The sequence below is a fragment of the Hyperoodon ampullatus genome (genome assembly GCF_949752795.1).
Source record: "Hyperoodon ampullatus genome assembly, chromosome: 15".
Classification (NCBI taxonomy): Eukaryota; Metazoa; Chordata; class Mammalia; order Artiodactyla; family Ziphiidae; genus Hyperoodon; species Hyperoodon ampullatus.
The window spans coordinates 57,122,935-57,140,124 of NC_136928.1; the positions used below are offsets into that span (position 1 = coordinate 57,122,935).

Consider the following 17,190-nt stretch of genomic DNA (forward strand, 5'->3'; position numbering starts at 1 on the left):
ACTGGAGTCCTTCCACACAGACAGATTTCAGATGGCAGTCCCCAGCTGAGCTAGCCATGGGAAGGAAGAAGTTGACATGTTTGAGAAATGAGGAATACGCCAACGAACAAGACTCTGAGGCCAACATGTTATTAACCCCCTCCTTTCCATGTAATTCCAATCCAAACCGGAATTCAACACAAATCTGCTTCTTTGCTTTCCTGAATGGCTACTAAATCTTTAAATGTACTGATTTTAGACGTCTTCTTTTTTTTTTGCGATAATGAGTCCAAGGGAAGAAGGTGGGTTGTTTTATTTTTTCCATCTCAGAGAAAAAGAATTTGTAATAAGGGTCAGGCTCAGAAAGTTAGAAGGAAGCCTCAGCAGTAGGACTGTCACATTGAATATTTTTACATGAATGACATTACCAAAAAAATTCAAACGATCCGATTACACGCATGGGAGGCAGGTGTCACCTAGACCTCAGAAGAGCAACTTGATGCTCTACAACTCAGTGTCAAATAACAAAACAACAACAAAAACAGCCTTACAAGGTATCACAAATTTAAGAGAGAGTGATTCTGTAGAGACTTCATGTGCAAATACGGAAAGCTCTTCTTTCAAAGGCTTGGACCGGTTTTCCACTCTCCTCGCCCTGGTGTGACTAGCCTAAGGATGGTGTGCCCAGTCATCAGAAGGTTGGAAAAAAGTAGATGTCCTATCGGCATTCGGCTGCCTCCACCAATGCATTCATGTTATCTGAGGTCTAACCCAAAGGAACCCTGCACTTCGGGGGTTTAGAGGAAGGTTCCTCCGGCCTCCTGAGCTCCCCACTAGCCTGCCAGGCTGGCATACCACATCAGTCCCGTCTGCTACCAACATCAGCACAATACAAGAAAAAGCCCTTTTCCTCCTCTTCTGAGGTTTGCACCACTTCTCCTCCAAAGGTATTTCTAAAAGGAAAGTACAACTTAAGGGAAGGAGCCCAACTGGGAAAGGTCGGGTCTTTTTGATGTTTACCTTCCCGGGGAGCAGCGTCCAGAAAACAGACCCGTGCGTTCCAGGTCAGGCACGTGTACAAAGACAGCGAAGGACGAGAGGCGAGGAGAAGAGGGGGGAAAGGAGGCCAAGGAAGCAAAGGAGATAGAGGCGGGGGGATGAAGCCCAGACTGGAGGGAAGAGGGGAAAAGGAAAAAGAGAATGGAGAGGAAAGAAGAGAGTCGGGGAAAGAAAGAGAGCGGGGAGGGGTAAAGAAAGGAGGCGGCGGGGGAGACGAAAGAATGTGCCGGGGACGCGGCGGGGAGGCGGCCGCGGGGACCGGCGCGCCCCTGGGGAGCCGCGGGCTGCGCTCCACGCGCCGGCGCCCGGGGCGCAGGGCGCGCCCGCCGCTCACCTTTCAGGATGAGGGTGTCGATGTCCCGGTCGATGCCCAGGAAGTAGCACTTCCTCCAGAGGCCCGAATAGGTGGCGAAGAGCGGCCGGCCGCACTCGGCGTCCAGCCCGCCGAGCCCCAGCAGCGAGCGCCAGGACTCGGGGTCGGCGCGCCCGGGGCCGCCCGGGAGCAGCCGGCGCCCGAGGGGGGGCGAGTCCCGCAGCGGCAGGTGAGACAGCGGCATCAGGCGGTTCTTCTGGTCCGGGGGGTCGGCGCCCACGCGGCTGCGCTCGCAGCTCTCCTTGTGGCGCCGGGGGTCGGTCTCGTACCAGTGGTCGGTGAAGATGGCCGTGACCAGCAGCCCCAGGGAGCAGAGGCTGAGGCCGAGGCTGAGCGCCGTGACGAGCGCCCGCGGCTCCATGGCTGCCCGCCCCGCCGCGGCCGCCGGTGGGCTCGCGCGCCGCCGCCAGACACAATGCACTTGGCCTCCGCTCGCTCCGCGCTCCCCCACCTGCCCCCCACCTCCCGCCCGCCCTCGGCTCCCGGCCCGGCGCGCTCCCTCCTCGGCTCCCTTTCGACCGCGCGCCCGCCCCCTCCCCGGTCCGCCGCTCCGCGCCTCCCCGAGCCTCGAGCGCTCCCTCGCCCCCCGCCTCTCCCGCAGCCCCCTCGCCTCCCTCCCGGCGCCGCCACCCCCGCGCACCCCTGCGCCCGCTCCGCACCTCGCGACCAACCCGTCCTCCCTGCTCTCCCGCGATCCCCCTTCCCTTGTGGATCCCTCCTCGCCGCCCTCACTTCTCCCTCGTCCCTTCCTCTCTCCTCTTCACCCTGTCCCTACTTTCCCCCTACTTTTCTTCAACTCTTCCTCCCTCTCTTTTCGTCCCTCTGTTGGCCCCCTCCTTGTCGCTTTCTATTGCTGCCCTGGACGCGATGTTTCTCTCCAGCTACCCCCGAGCACACTGCCGGCCGTCCTCTCCCCTCCAACGACCTGAAAAGACACCCACCAACATCAGACCTAGTCTTGTCACTTGTCCAAGTTGATGTTCATCAGTGTCGCGTTTTCTACCCAGAAGCAAATCCCATCCGGGTCGGGCTGCCTGGAGATATTTAACTCTTAGGAATCTCGATCTGGAGACGAAGACCCTTTCTCCCTCCTCCTGAAGGATGCAGCCTCGGAGACCCCTCGGCAGCTCTGTCTCCCTGCCATCCTCCCTTTCTCTCTCACTTGCCCACGGCAGCCTCTCCGCGCTCTCTCCGCTCCAGCCCCTCTTCTGAAAGAAAGGCACCGAGCATCACTGGAGCCATAGGTCTCTAGGGCCAGAGATTTTCTCCCACTCCAGCCTGCTCGGAGATGGACTTCTTTTTCGTTGACCACCTCTATCTCCCGCCGGAGTGACGGCCTCCTGGCATTTCTAGAAGCGCACAGGATCAATAAGCCCTTGCAATGGCACCTGCTCTGTGAGGTGATTACTGCCTTTGAATAAAGAAAGCCCTTAGTAATAAATCAGAGGAATGATTTTTTTTTCTCCTGTGCAAGTTTCTTGCGTGGACTGTGAGGGTCAGAAGCGAAGCAATACTACACACCAAAGTCAACATCTCAGCTTGCTTCTGTTTTCCAGGGCACTGGGCAGTCACAGATGTTAATTCGGAGAATGGCAGGCAGATTCACATTTTCTAAGATGAGGAAACGTTAGGACTCAGGGTCCTGAGTTAATTGTGTTGTGCAGCCTCACGACAAAGGAGCAATACCCTCGTGCCACTTAATGCCCCTGGGGCCACATCACAGACAAAAAACCATGCTGCGTGAGCCCAGGGATGCCAATTCTTGTGTTCTTATGCTGTGAAATATTAATGATCAAAAGATGATGAGGCATTCATTAGATGCTGAGTGTCATTACTCCACGATTTAATGGGACTTACTAATTAGTGCCCCACATCAATTGGTATGAATGTGATTTATATATTTCCTCTGAAATGACATCTGTAAGGGTGATATAAGAAACTTGCTGGGATTTATTTTCATTGCTGTTTGTACTCAGCATCTTCAGAGGGTTTATTTCCCATGAAGACTGTGGACCTCTCCTGAGCACCGCCGTTCACAGGTAGATCACTTAAGCAAATCCTTCAGTCATACTAGATGCCCCGTGCCCATTTCTGCTGACCTGACAATGTGAATTATTGCTTGAATTTTATCACAGCTTCAGCAAGATCTATGGTGAGCTTCAGCCTAATTAAGGAAGACAAAGAATTATAATTTTAGTGTTCCTCTCACCTATAAGCTTTTCCTTAACAGGAACCGCTAAGCTCATCAAAGGAGGCTTATCTGGATTTACACAAAAATGATGAGACTTAGAAGCTCTCTTTTATTTATACTCTCTCTATACTATGTGTAAATTCCTAAATCTTTACAGATATAGAGAGAATATCTTTAACTGTGAGCCCATGGCTGATATCTGAAATTCGCTCAAGTTGTCATGTGTCCTTTTATTTTTTAAAACACCTCTTGAGATAAAGATATTACAAACCTTGCAAGTTCCAAGGGTGGTCAAACCTTTAGCAACTCTTCACCCCCTTTTCAAACCCTGATGTACTCTAAGAAAAAAATATTCTGGGGCTTCCCTGGTGGCGCAGTGGTTGAGAATCTGCCTGCTAATGCAGGGGACACGGGTTCGAGCCCTGGTCTGGGAGGATCCCACATGCCGCGGAGCAACTAGGCCTGTGAGCCACAACTACTGAGCCTGCGCGTCTGGAGCCTGTGCTCCGCAACAAGAGAGGCCACGATAGCCGCGATAGTGAGAGGCCCGTGCACCACGATGAAGAGTGGCCCTCGCTTGCCACAACTAGAGAAAGCCCTCGCACAGAAACGAAGACCCAACACAGCAAAAAAATTAAAAAAATTAAAAAAAAAACAAAAGTACCAATGCCACTGTGGATGTGAGGATTAAATTAGTCAATGCTTTAAAAAAAAAAAAAGAAAAAAATATTCTGCCACATTTCAGAGTCATCCGATTATCTTCACACAATAACCATGCCCCGACTGGGGCTGACAGAAGGAAACCTCTTTTTCAGGCACTCATGTTTAACTTAAAATAATGTTCTGCTTCATTTTCCTAGCCAGAACCCTTGATCATACCCTTCTCAGAAAACAGCACTATCCTTGAAGTTCATTTATGTCTATGTTGAAGACCAGTCTCAGCATATAATCCAAAGGTTACTATGTGATGGATTACCCTTGACAGTATTTCATAAAAAATGTCACACGTTACAAATATGGGCCAGCAGCATGTAATGAGAGCACTGCCTCTGCTGGTGCAGCATTAACAGCATCAGCGGGGATGTGACATATGATGTGTACACAGGTTTTGCTACAGCAACTGCATATCGTTCCATCCATGTTCTTAAATTTTCTCTTTTGGATATTTCCAACAATGAACTATCACCCCCGAGCCCCACTCTGTTAAGGGAATGGGAAATACAAAGATGAATCGGGGCTTCCCTGGTGGCGCGGTGGTTGGGAATCTGCCTGCCAATGCAGGGGACACGGGTTCGAGCCCTGGTCTGGGAGGATCCCACATGCTGCGGAGCAACCAAGCCCGTGAGCCACAACTACTGAGCCTGCACGTCTGGGGCCTGTGCTCCGCAACGGAAGAGGCCACGACAGTGAGAGGCCTGCACACCGCGATGAAGAGTGGTCCCCGCTCGCCGCAACTGGAGAAAGCCCTCGCACAGAAACGAAGACCCAACACAGCCAAAAATAAATAAATAAGATGAATCAATGGTTCCCATCTTCTGGATGCTCCCAGTCTAGTGGTGAAAGACAGACACACAGATATTTCTGTGCACTCTAGCGCACAAAGCAGAACAAAGTGTGTGGCAATGTGGACAATGAAAAGACTAACCACCTGGGGAAGTCAGGAAGGCTACTTAGAGACAGTAACTTTTGAGTTAACTCTCAAAGGATGAGTTAAACTTTACCAAGAGGACTAGATCAGAGACACTGGCATTCCACTCAATATAAGTCTGACTTACGTATGTACCAGACAGATTTGGAGGCTTCCATATTTGAGCCCACTATAAAAGAAGAATGCTCTTCTGTGTTTTTAAGTCATAAACTTGACATCTTCTGATCCCTGACCACAAGCTAAATACTTGCAGGCGAGGAGAAGCAGGAGTCTAAGCCAGAGCACAGTCGATGTATGAGGGCATTTAGCCTGGCAGGTAGTCAAGATGATGGGAGATCACATATCCAAGCAGAACACCGAGGCATGTCTCAGCAGTGCTGAGGGCGGTGCCGTGCCCTCAACGTTTTCAAACTTAGCTTGTTCTTCACTTGTCTTAAATTTCCCTTTGCCATCTCCGGATCTGATATCACCAATATCTCCCTTGGAGAATAACAGTGTCCTAAAACGAAAGGGATAGAGCTGGAGAATTTCCACCTGGGCATCTCACTGTGTTGCAGAACTCTGTATATCTAAAGGTCAACTCATAGTTCCCTGTGGTCCAACTGCCCCTCCTTACTTCTCTCTCTTTCTGGTGTTGACATGTCAGTCAAGACACTCAGACCCAATATTTTAGAATTTTCTATCGCATTCACAAAGTGGTAGGGATTCTTCCTTTTAAATGTCTTTATAGCCAATCTTTCCTCTTCATTTCTACCACTTGCTATCACTATGCCTCTATCACCTCACATCTGGATTATTATTCCAGCTCCCTCCTTGGCCTCAGTGATTCCAGGACAGCTGGGTTCATGGGCAGATCATCCTGAAGTTATCCTGGACACTGATGCCAAATGCATCTTCCTCCAATGTTGTTTTGATGATGTCATCCTTCAGCACCCAACTGTCCTTTCTAGGTTAGAGAGAATTATCCTCTATATTACACTACAGTCCCTCTTTGTTACTGTCAGTATTCCCGCAGCATTTAAACATCCCAATTTATGTGTTGGCCATGTTTAAATATTGAGAAAACAAAACACTTTTGCCTTCTCCAAACACACTTATCATAATATCTAGGTGCTTTATGACATTCATTGTATTTCTCTACACAGAAAGTTCTTAAATAAATATTTTCTTACAAAAAGGTACACACACACACAGGGAGAGAGAGAGAGAGAGATCTCCAATTATCACAGAGCTATGGCAATGATTTATTGACATACCTATGCTAAGCTAACCATGCTAGCCATGAATATTCTAAAAGGCTTTCACCCTTTTGCCCCAGTGCTGAGACCAAAATCAATATCTTTCCTCATCTCAAACATTTAGATTCCATAGAATTTAGATTACGAAGTTTAACCAAAACCACACACTGGACTTCCCTGGTGCCTCAGTGGTTAAGAATCCACCTGCCAGTGCAGGGGACATAGGTTCAAGCCCTGGTCCAGGAAGATCCCACATGCCGTGAAACAACTAAGCCCGTGCGCCACAACTACTGAGCCTGCACTCTAGGGCCCGCGAACCACAACTACTGAGCCTGCGTGCCACAACTACTGAAGCCCATGCGCCTAGAGCCCGTGCTCTGCAACAAGAGAAGCCACCGCAATGAGAAGCCCGCACACCACAATGAGAGAGTAGCCCCTGCTGGCTGCAACTAGAGAAAGTCCGCCCACAGCAACGAAGACCCAACGCAGCCATAAATAAACTTAATTAATTAATTAATTTAAAAAACAAAACAAAACCACACACTGGCTTTCAAAAAGAGGAGGGGTTTATTCATAGTACTATCAGACATTTTTCCAGCATTTAATGTAAGGATAGAGTCAATTATGTTATTGATCTACAATACATCATTTCTGCAAATAATTGAGATATCTTATTTTAACATGATCATTCTAAACTGTTCCCCTATAACAATTTTATTTTAATTCAATAACATTTATTGAGCACCTCCAGGGTAAGTTATTGTGCTGGGTCCCACTGCATTCTACAAAGATGAAACAAAACCCATGGCCTGTGCCCTCAGGGAGCTTTAGGTTAGTGGAGGAGAAAGATAGAAATGCAAGAGGCTATAAAGAGGGATGCCTGGACTGAGTGCTGTCGCAGAGGTGCAGACAAAATTCAACAGGGAAACCTAGTGCAGGGAGATCAATTTCCAGTGGGAAGAATATGGTTAAGCCAAGTAGATAGACGCTATCTCAGGGAGGCCTTGGAGGAAACAAGGCATTTTCTGTATATGTGTCAATTTAGTCCGGGGCAAAGCCAAAAGTAAATTTTAGAAGTAGCACCTACCATGGTCCTCCTCTCTACCCCACACATGTGGTAATTCATCTTGCCATTTTGTCACTAACTGGAAGCCTGGAACCAGAAAATACCACAAAGCCCTGAAATAGATGGTGCCTGATAAGTTTCTCATTTCACTGACACACCACGGAATGTCACCATTCTTTTTCACATTCCTGGATTAAGCTGTTTCCTTTTTGGAGTCTTTAAGCACATATGGTGAAAAAAAAAAAAAACACGTTCACCCAAAACCATGTTAAGTCCCACTCAGAGTGTGATGTTTTAGCAGATGGTGGCTCATTAATTGCCATACCTAACTGTATTCCCCGCCTTATCTGTGTGTCTGGATACTGGCTTTCTAAGTTGAGGGCTAGTTCAGCTCGTTCAGGCCATGTTTGACAACCAAGGCAGAGCTGGACATAAGTAAGATAGGTATCTACTCTCTCTGATTCACAGCAGCCTATGATGCTGCCCAGGTGAACAAAATCTATTGTTTCCAGGTATCTCTCCTTTTTCTTACCCTTGAACCTCATCTCTGAGTTGTATCTACTCAGAGGCACCAGGATCTGGGGGATACACGTGCATTGGAGTCAGACCACCTATAAATTCCAGACCTAATACTTCTTACCTGCTCATCCTTAGCTAGTTACCTAACCTCTCTGAGCAAGTTCTGAAAAACAGGGATATCAACATCTACCTCTCAGGATTAATGAGTCATCATTACCACATGCTAAATATGTTTCCTCCCACCCTTCCCTACTCCATCCACGTAAACACAGAAACATGCTTCAGAAAACCCACAGCCTAATCATATTAAGCCCACGTCATTTAAATGTCATAAATACAAATAGCTAAATAAGTTATTGATGACATGATTTTTTTCATGTGACTTATTATTCATCTTATTCTTGTAGGAGAGGCAACCTACTATTCTTGTTTGTTCAGTTAACATGTAGTGAGCACCTGTGGGCCAGGGAGAGCGCATTCCCAGCAGAGGGAACTGCCAGTGCAAAGGTCCTGAGGCATGAAAGAGCTTTGTATCACTGAGGAACTGGAAGGACACCACTGTAGCTACAGAGTAGTGGATGAGCCAGTGAGCAGTATGACATTCAGTTGCAAAGTTGGTCAGTAGCCAGTTCACACATGGCCTAGAAGGGCATCCTATGACGTTTGGACTTCGGTCATAAGAAAACCTTTGCAGAGGGCTTCCCTGGTGGCGCAGTGTTTGGGAGTCCGCCTGCCGATGCAGGGGACAAGGGTTCGTGCCCCGGTCTGGGAGGATCCCACATGCCGCAGAGTGGCTGGGCCCGTGAGCCATGGCTGCTGAGCCTGTGCGTCCGGAGCCTGCGCTCCGCAACGGGAGAGGCCACAACAGTGAGAGGCCCGCAAACTGCTAAAAAAAAAAAAAAAAAAAAAAAAAAAGAAAACCTTTGCAGAGTTTTAAGGAGGGGAGGGGCACGAGTTGATCCATATATTAAACGTCACAGACGACTAAGTGAAAAATGAACTGGGGCTGGGGATGGGAAGTATGAAAGCAGGGAAACCAGTCAGGAGGCTATTGCAACAGTTCAGACAAGGGATGCTAGTAGCTCAGACTAAAGACACAGCAGTGGAGGAAGAGACGTGGGTCGAGGTTGAACTCATGGAATTACTGGGAGTCCAGATGAGGAAAAGGAAAAATCAAGAGCCGGGCCCACATTTCTGGTTTGAGTGTTTGAATGGCGGTATCATGAAGTGAGGTGTGGAACATTCTTGAGAACAAAGTAAAAAATTCTGTTTGGGGGCTTCCCTGGTGGCGCAGTGGTTGAGAGTCCACCTGCCGATGCAGGGGACGCGGGTTCGTGTCCCGGTCCGGGAAGATCCCACGTGCCGCGGAGTGGCTCGGCCCGTGAGCCATGGCCAATGGGCCTGTGCGTCCGGAGCCTGTGCTCCGCAACAGGAGAGGCCACAGCAATGAGAGGCCCACGTACTGCAAAAAAAAAAAAAGAAAAAAAAAATTCTGTTTGGGGCCTGTTAAGTTTGAGATGCCATTTAGAAATCTCAACTGGATGTATGAATCTGAGACTAAGGGCAGCAGTCTGGAAGGGAAGATTTCGATTGTAGAATGTCAGCAGATAGGTGTTAAATGCATGTTGATATTTAAATTCACAGGACTAGGTGAGATTGCTTAGGGGAGAGTGTGGCTAGAAAAACTAGTAGGTTCGGGTCAAGGCAGGCTCGAAGACACTGGAGCATTAAAACCTCCATGGGGGGAGGAAGAGCCACAAAGAAGACCAGGAAGGAAGGTAGGTAGGAAGCCAAGAAAATGCATGTCCTCAAAGCCAAGGCAGGGGAGTCTAACAATATGCTTTGATGACACAGCAACAAGACAATAGAGTCTGGGCTGTGGGGTTGGAGGGACTTGGGCTCAAATTCTATGTGATTATGTTGTGGGGAGCAGGATTTGCTTAGCCTCTCCAAGCCTCTGTTTCCTCATCTATAAAATGGGGACCAGAGTAATAATAGAGCTGCTATGAGAATCAAACACACAATGAAAATAAAGCATTAGCAACATAGTGAATGTAAAGGCTGACATGTAATAAGGGCCCTGTGTATATGGCAGCTGTTGTGATTGTTGTTATTTTTCATCTCCAACAATAATATCTGGTGGCTGCTCACATCTGCAGGTCATGATCCTCATGAGGTACAGAACGTTACTCTCCCAAGGGTTGTACCCCAGTGAAAAGCCTGGAGGCTTACCATAAGGCTCCTGCAAACATAAATCATCTATAGCATTGGTGGAATGATGGGTGTTCAAAAGTGCAAGAAACCATTATGCTCTTTCAATAGGCTATATTGTTATGAGTCCATAAAGGGGTTCAATGGTGTTTTGTAAATAACCAAAATGAACTGCTAGAGTACGACAAGGTATCTCCAGTCCTCAAGGTCTCTAAATGGACTAGAGAGAAAGGCCTCTGTAGAAAATGACTGCCCATTTTTATGGAAACAAAACACGTTAGGGGAACCTAGGTAGAACCTGGATGTCCCCTCCCCGTGCAAGGGGCTGGGAAAGCCCAGAGAGGACAGGGGGACATTAAGCCAGCTGTAAACAGCATCTGGATGAGAGGAGAAAAAGAGACAGCCTCCTCTAAAAAGGGGCAGGCAGAAAAAGGCAGACTCAGGAAGGACCCAAGACCCAGCCAAGATGCGGCTCCTAGAAGCCAGAAGGCAGCTCTCCACAAGTGATGAGAGATCCAAACTTTGCCAACGTGACTGAAGTCAACATTCACATCTGGAATGTCACCAGGGGATGAAGATTGAGTCAAATGACCCCGAATATGTGAATTCAACCCAGGTCTGGAGGCATTTCCCCCCACTTGAGAGAGCAACATCACCACCCCGGACAACTCTGTTTTTTTCTTCAGTTCTTGATTTGGATAAGCCTCTTGAAAAATTATTTGAGTACAGGTAATCATTAGCCAGTATGTGAACAGCTATTATGAATCAGATACTCCGAAGAACACAGAACAATGTGTCGTGTTCTTTACAGCTCTCGGCATGCCAGTATTTTATCAGGCACTGTGGCGTGTAATCATCTGCTGTGCACAGTGCTTGGAGAACCATCCTGTTCTTTTGGAAGGAGTCACCTGTTTGGCAGGACTTGGTACACACCTCCCCACAGCCACACCTGAGCCCCTGTAATGAATGGGTGCCACATGGCACTGATGGTCACTCAAGTGGAGAAGCAGATGAAAGCTTGAGGACAAATTACTATCTCACCTCTGACTACTGGTATAGAGAGGCAGGACCTTGTCAGGGTCAGATTTATGAGGCCGATTAAAAAAGAGAGAAAATGTACCAATGGCCAAAAAGGAGTCCAAGTAGGTGGCTTTGATGTATGAGTTCCATCTGCCTAATTTATTTGGTGTCTGTAGTCTGCATGTGATCAAGAGCCCTGGACTAGGTGAGTGGCAAGTCAGGGAGGGGGCTGACAGTGGGGGAGATGTCACTTAGTGTTTTCCAGCCAGGCCACCATGTGCCCTTATGAGCCCCGCTGAGACAAAAACACAACAGAAAGGGATTCTCTCCAAAGAATCGTGGAATTTAGCCAAAAGAAATCCCTGAAGTTTCAAACAGTGAAGTTTAATCCCCACTTCAGGACTTTCTGAATATTTAGGGAAATGCTTCCATTTCTCAGTTTCCTTTTCTGAACGCTGCCTGGCTTTTTTGGTCCTGAATAATGTGGACATAGTTTGAATTACTTCCTTTTTCCATCCTCACTCAGCAGTTTACCCTTTTCCATATCAACCACTTTTGCAAAAAAGACCAGGTTCTTTGTGTCAATAAAATGACAATTGAAAATGGCTCTCACGGCAGTATTGTTAACTGGGTTTATAGAACACTCTTTTAAATGTTATATTTGGTAGCAATGACAGCAAACTCTAGACGTAGAATCCTGAAAGGGGGAGGTCAACACAGACTAGAGCCAGGATCAGGACTAAGGAGCTTTGGAGGAGAGGAGCTATCGGAAGTACTCTAGAGACAAAGGAAAAGAGGTGACAATACAAACAGTGTGTGATCAAGAGATGTTAGAGGGGGCTGCCCTGGTGGCGCAGTGGTTAAGAATCCGCCTGCCAATGCAGGGGACACGGGTTCGAGCCCTGATCCAGGAAGATCCCACATGCTGCGGAGCAACTAAGCCCATTTGCCAAAACTACTGGAGCCTGTGCTCTAGCATCCATGAGCCACAACCACTGAAGCCCACACGCCTAGAGCCCGTGCTCCACAACAAGAGAAGCCACCACAAGGAGAAGCCCAGGCACCACAACGAAGAGTAGACCCCGCTTGTCACAACTAGAGAAAGCCCACACACTGCAACGAAGACCCAACGCAGCCAAAAATAAAATAAATAAATATTTTTTAAAAAAGAAAAAAATTTTAGAGGTACTTTCCTGGTGGTGCAGTGGTTAAGAATCTGCCTGCCAATGTAGGGGACACTGGTTTGAGCCCTGGTCCAGGAAGATCCCACACACCGCGGAGCAACTAAGCCCGTGCGCCACAACTACTGAGCCTGTGCTCTAGAGCTCACGAGCCACAACTACTGAGCCCATGTGTCACAACTACTGAAGCCCGTGTGCCTAGAGCCCATGCTCCGCAACAAGAGAAGCCATGGCAATGAGAAGCCCCCACTCGGCACAACTAGAGAAAGCCCACACACAGCAACAAAGACCCGACAGTCAAAAATAAATTAATTAATTTAAAAAAAGATGGTTAGCATAACTTAAATAAAAAAGAAATGCTAGCTATGTACTATTATTCTATAAATCAGTAGGTAAAAACTGCACAAAATAAGCAGCATATCAAGTGGTAGGCACAGGTCAGAGTTGGTGGGAACAATTATCCCCCAGCCTGGTTCAGCATGGGTTTGGGTATTTAAAGATCTAGATGGCTTATGCTTAGGAGAATGGCGGCTTCCACGGTTTCCCTGATCTTCCTGCCTACTACTTCCCACCTACAGTCATGGAGCTTTTATGGATTTATAGAATAATAGTATGGAGCTGACATTTGTTGATCACATACCAGGCATTGTTCTAAGCACTTTATATGGTTTTGCACTTAATCCTTGTAACAGTTATCATCATCATCATCATCATCATCCTCATCATCCTTATTTTATAAATGAGGAAACTGAAGCACAGAAAGGGTAAATAACTTGCCCAAGGCCATACCCTTAGTAAGTGGCAGAGCCAGGACTGAACCCTGCATGCTATGACTCCAGGGCCTGCACTCTTACCTGTTATTTGTATCATTACAGAGAGAGGACAGTGTTTTAGACCAGGTGATAATAGTAGAATGACAATGAGTGGTTGGATTCCAGATAGATATTGAAAGTAGTGCCCACAGGATTTGCTGATGGTGAGAGAGAAAGAAAGGGACTGGGTGGAGTTGTCATCAGTGGACACGGGGAGACTATGGGGCGTGCAGGTTGGAGCAGTGACACTCTCAAGAGCTAGGTTTGGGATGCACTAAACTGAGATGCCGATTAGATCTCTAAGTGGAGATGCTGAGTGAGCAATTGGAAACACACATCTAGGGCTTGGGGAAGGGGTTCAGGCAAAGAGATAAATTTGAGGGCCAACAGAAGCCACATATAGATGGGACTTTAAACCATGAGACTGGATGATGTCACCCAGGGAGTGAGTGTTGATAGAAAAGAAAAAAGGGCCAAGGACTGAGACATGGAAATCTGCTACAAGTTGAGAAGCATGACGAGTTGAGTAAGAACTAGCAAAGGAGACTGGGGGGGCATGGACAGAGAGACAGGAGAGGGTGGGGTCTGGGACACCAAGTGAAGAAGGTGCTTCAAATAGAAGAGAGTCGTCAAGGTCACAACGTTTCTGATTGGTCAAGCAAGATGAGAAGTGAGAACTGACCACTGGATTTAGCAAAGGGGAGGTCTTTGGTGACCTTAGTGAGCGCATTTTCAGCAGACTGTTGGGGATGTAAGCTCAACTGGAATGCGTTCAAGACAGAAAAGGAAGAGAGAAGTTAGAGCAGTGCAGATAGATCACTTCTTCAAAGGAGTTTTGCTGTAAAGGGAAGGAGAAAAAATGAATAGCTAGAGGTAAGAGTGGGATGAAGAGAGGTTTGTTTGTTTGAAGATAAGAAGATAACAGCATGCTTATGTACTGATGGAAATGATCCAGGAGGGATGGAGAAATTGATACAGAAAAGAGAAGCAGAAATGCTGGAGTGGGATCTGGTAGATAAATGGAGAGGTTGTCTTAGGTAGGTGCCTGCAGAGTTCATCCATAGTAACAGTGGAAAGAAATAAGGACATGGTGACAGGTGCAGGAAGATGAGTGGGTGGATGATTGGACCTTATGGAACTTCTCTGCTGATTTGCCATGTGCTCTGCAAATGTTAATGTGTTCAGAGGAAGGAGAAATCTTAAAAATGGAGACGGCCAAAGAAGTATTGATGGGGAGATTGGGACTTGAGCTTCAAAAGATCTATGAGAGTAAATAGGTGGCGAAGGAGATAGTATTTCAGGAATGGAAAACCTTGTGAACCCAGAGATAGTAATGAACAAGCTATGTTCATGGGATAGTGAACACCCTGGTCCTCCTAGAATTTTTGTCATGAAAAGTTTGATAAACTTGGAAATATTGATTAGATTCAGACAGCAGAGGGTTTAAACAACACTAAAATCTTAGGAAATGAAGAAAGGAAAAATGACATGATGGAAGGAGAGAGATTAGGAATTAATCTAGCAGTGGTGGTAAAGTAAGTGCTGAGAAGGACTTCAGATCACCCAGGCCAGGGTGATGAGAATCACGAGGGCAGCACTGGAAGCAAAGGAAGAGATGCCAGAAACATTATGAATACAAATAGTGAATAAGTCTGGGCTTTCCTGGTGGCGCAGTGGTTGAGAGTCCGCCTGCCGATGCAGGGGACACAGGTTCGTGCCCCGGTCCGGGAAGATCCCACATGCCGCAGAGCGGCTAGGCCCGTGAGCCATGGCCACTGAGCCTGCGTGTCCAGAGCCTGTGCTCCGCAACGGGAGAGGCCACAACAGTGAAAATAGTGAATAAGTCAACCAAACGGGATAAAAGAAGTCAGACACCAATGCTGGAATTCAGGCCAAGACGATTAGGATCATGATGGATCTATTGACTAAAATGAATAAAAAACCTTTATAGAAGCAAGTCGGTACATAAATCAGGAAGGAGAAGAGATTTGGAGATGTAAGCTCTGGCCATTTGGGTTTGAGAGGACAGAAGGAAACCTGTGTAGAAATGTCCACCAAATAGTTAGAAAAGTAGATTCGGCGGGTATCTATGCAGAGGCAAACATGTTCAGAAGTCTGTGGGAGTCTGGGTAGAAGAGAAGAGCAGAGGTCATGTCTGGAGGTGGGGGCTGGGTGGAGGACGAGGGACCAGGGTCTGGCAGCATGGTGTGAGTGACTCAGGAGAGCCACACAAGCCAGGGATGGGGAGTTTCAAGAAAGGCCTGGTCAATGGTGTTGAGAATCATGGGAATATCCAATAGCAGATAGAAAAGTGAGAAAGTGTCTCAGTGACATAATACCTGGGGCCTTCGGCAGGTCATCATCAATAGAGGAGTTAAGGCAGGAGCCACACTTCTGAGGTCTGAGGGATGGATAGAAGGTGCAGGAAAAAGTGGTAACATGCTGATTAATTTTCGGAGAACTTTGGCAGTCAAAGGCAGGAGGGAATCATTCTACAGCTAGGGAGGTCAGGAAGATTAAAGTTTCTTGAAGGCAGAGGAAGCTCCTGGATGTTTGAAGGACAGACATGGAGAAGGAGAAATGGAAGTTACCCCTAAACCTTAAAGTAGTAATTTGAATAAAGAAAAATTGTGATGGAACTGATAATATTATTATTGCTTGCCTATAATAAAATTTCACTTATCACAGACTGATTTGATGTCAAGTAGAGAATTTTTAAAGATCTATGGCTGTCCCATTAGATTTGAGGGAGACTAAAAAGGTAGGTCTCAAGGTAGAAACTTCTTTATTTATTTATTTATTTATTTTTTATTCAGCCCAGAACCCCATTCACACACTTCAGCCCTCCATGGCGCTAATCCACTTTAGCACACCTGGACCGTCACATGCTCCTGTCTTTTATTTCTCTTTGTTTCAACTCCTCCACAGCTATAACCCCTGTCGGTTGACAACTGGATCCCTTCACAGCCCTGATCTTCCTTATTGTACACAAGATCCCCTCCACAGCTCTACCCTCCATTAGCACTCCCTGGAACCTCAATGCACCTCAGTCCCCCAAGAACACACTGTCTTCAGAATGTTCAGACGCTCATTAGCGTATTCCAGACCTCATACTGCTCTGATTCTCCCCCCATTGGCAAATATTTAAGCACCTCCATGACTCTAAATCCACATTAGTCATCACTAGAACTTCATATATTACCCTGCTCCTTCTGAGGGGGTCCTAGAGTCTCACATCCCTTGACCTCATGGACCCACACACACTGATCTCACACCATCTTGATCCTTAATACACTGAAACTCTTACAGTGCTTAGATACTTCCCTCGCCACCAACCCCCCAACCCCCACACACATATATCCACAACTCTTATACCCATTAGCACAGGCTCAGGTCTTCCACTACTCTGCCCCCATTAGCACATACTGGGCCTCATACTACCCAGACCTTTATTATCATATGCACATACCCTCGAGAGCTATGACCCCCATTAGTACCCTCTCAACACTGGAGTTCTTCCACTTACCCTGTCCTCCAGGAGCACACTCTGCACCCTCACACCCCGCAGTCCGTCGTGGACAAATACACAATATTAACACCATCTTGACACACACCCCCTTACCACACACAGGGCCTCAGAACCCCGATCCTACTGGCACACCTTCTGGTACCTCTACCACCTTATCCCCCAGTAACACACACGGGGCCTTTCTACAGCTATAACCCCATTTGCATATCTCAGCACTCCTCCGACGTCCTCTCCCTTGTCCTCTCCTCAGGTCCCTCCATCGCCCTGCACCGCCCCTCCGTTAGCACACACTGGGCCTCAAAACCTTACACAGCGGTAAGACTTATTACCACGTGCTCCGACCCCTCCACAGCTCAGGTCCCCG

General features: G+C 47.4%; 1 protein-coding gene across 1 annotated transcript in view; it reads right to left on the reverse strand.

Annotated features, from left to right (window-relative positions):
- Window positions 1-1,772, reverse strand: part of TMEM178A (transmembrane protein 178A) — a gene marked incomplete at both ends in the record, with an annotated part of 49,576 nt that extends 47,804 nt beyond the window's left edge. The window contains one exon of the mRNA XM_079720576.1: window positions 1,373-1,772. Within this exon, the coding sequence (XP_079576702.1) occupies window positions 1,373-1,772 (400 nt within the window). The remainder of the gene's footprint in view (window positions 1-1,372) is intronic.
- Window positions 1,773-17,190: the final 15,418 nt, after the last annotated feature.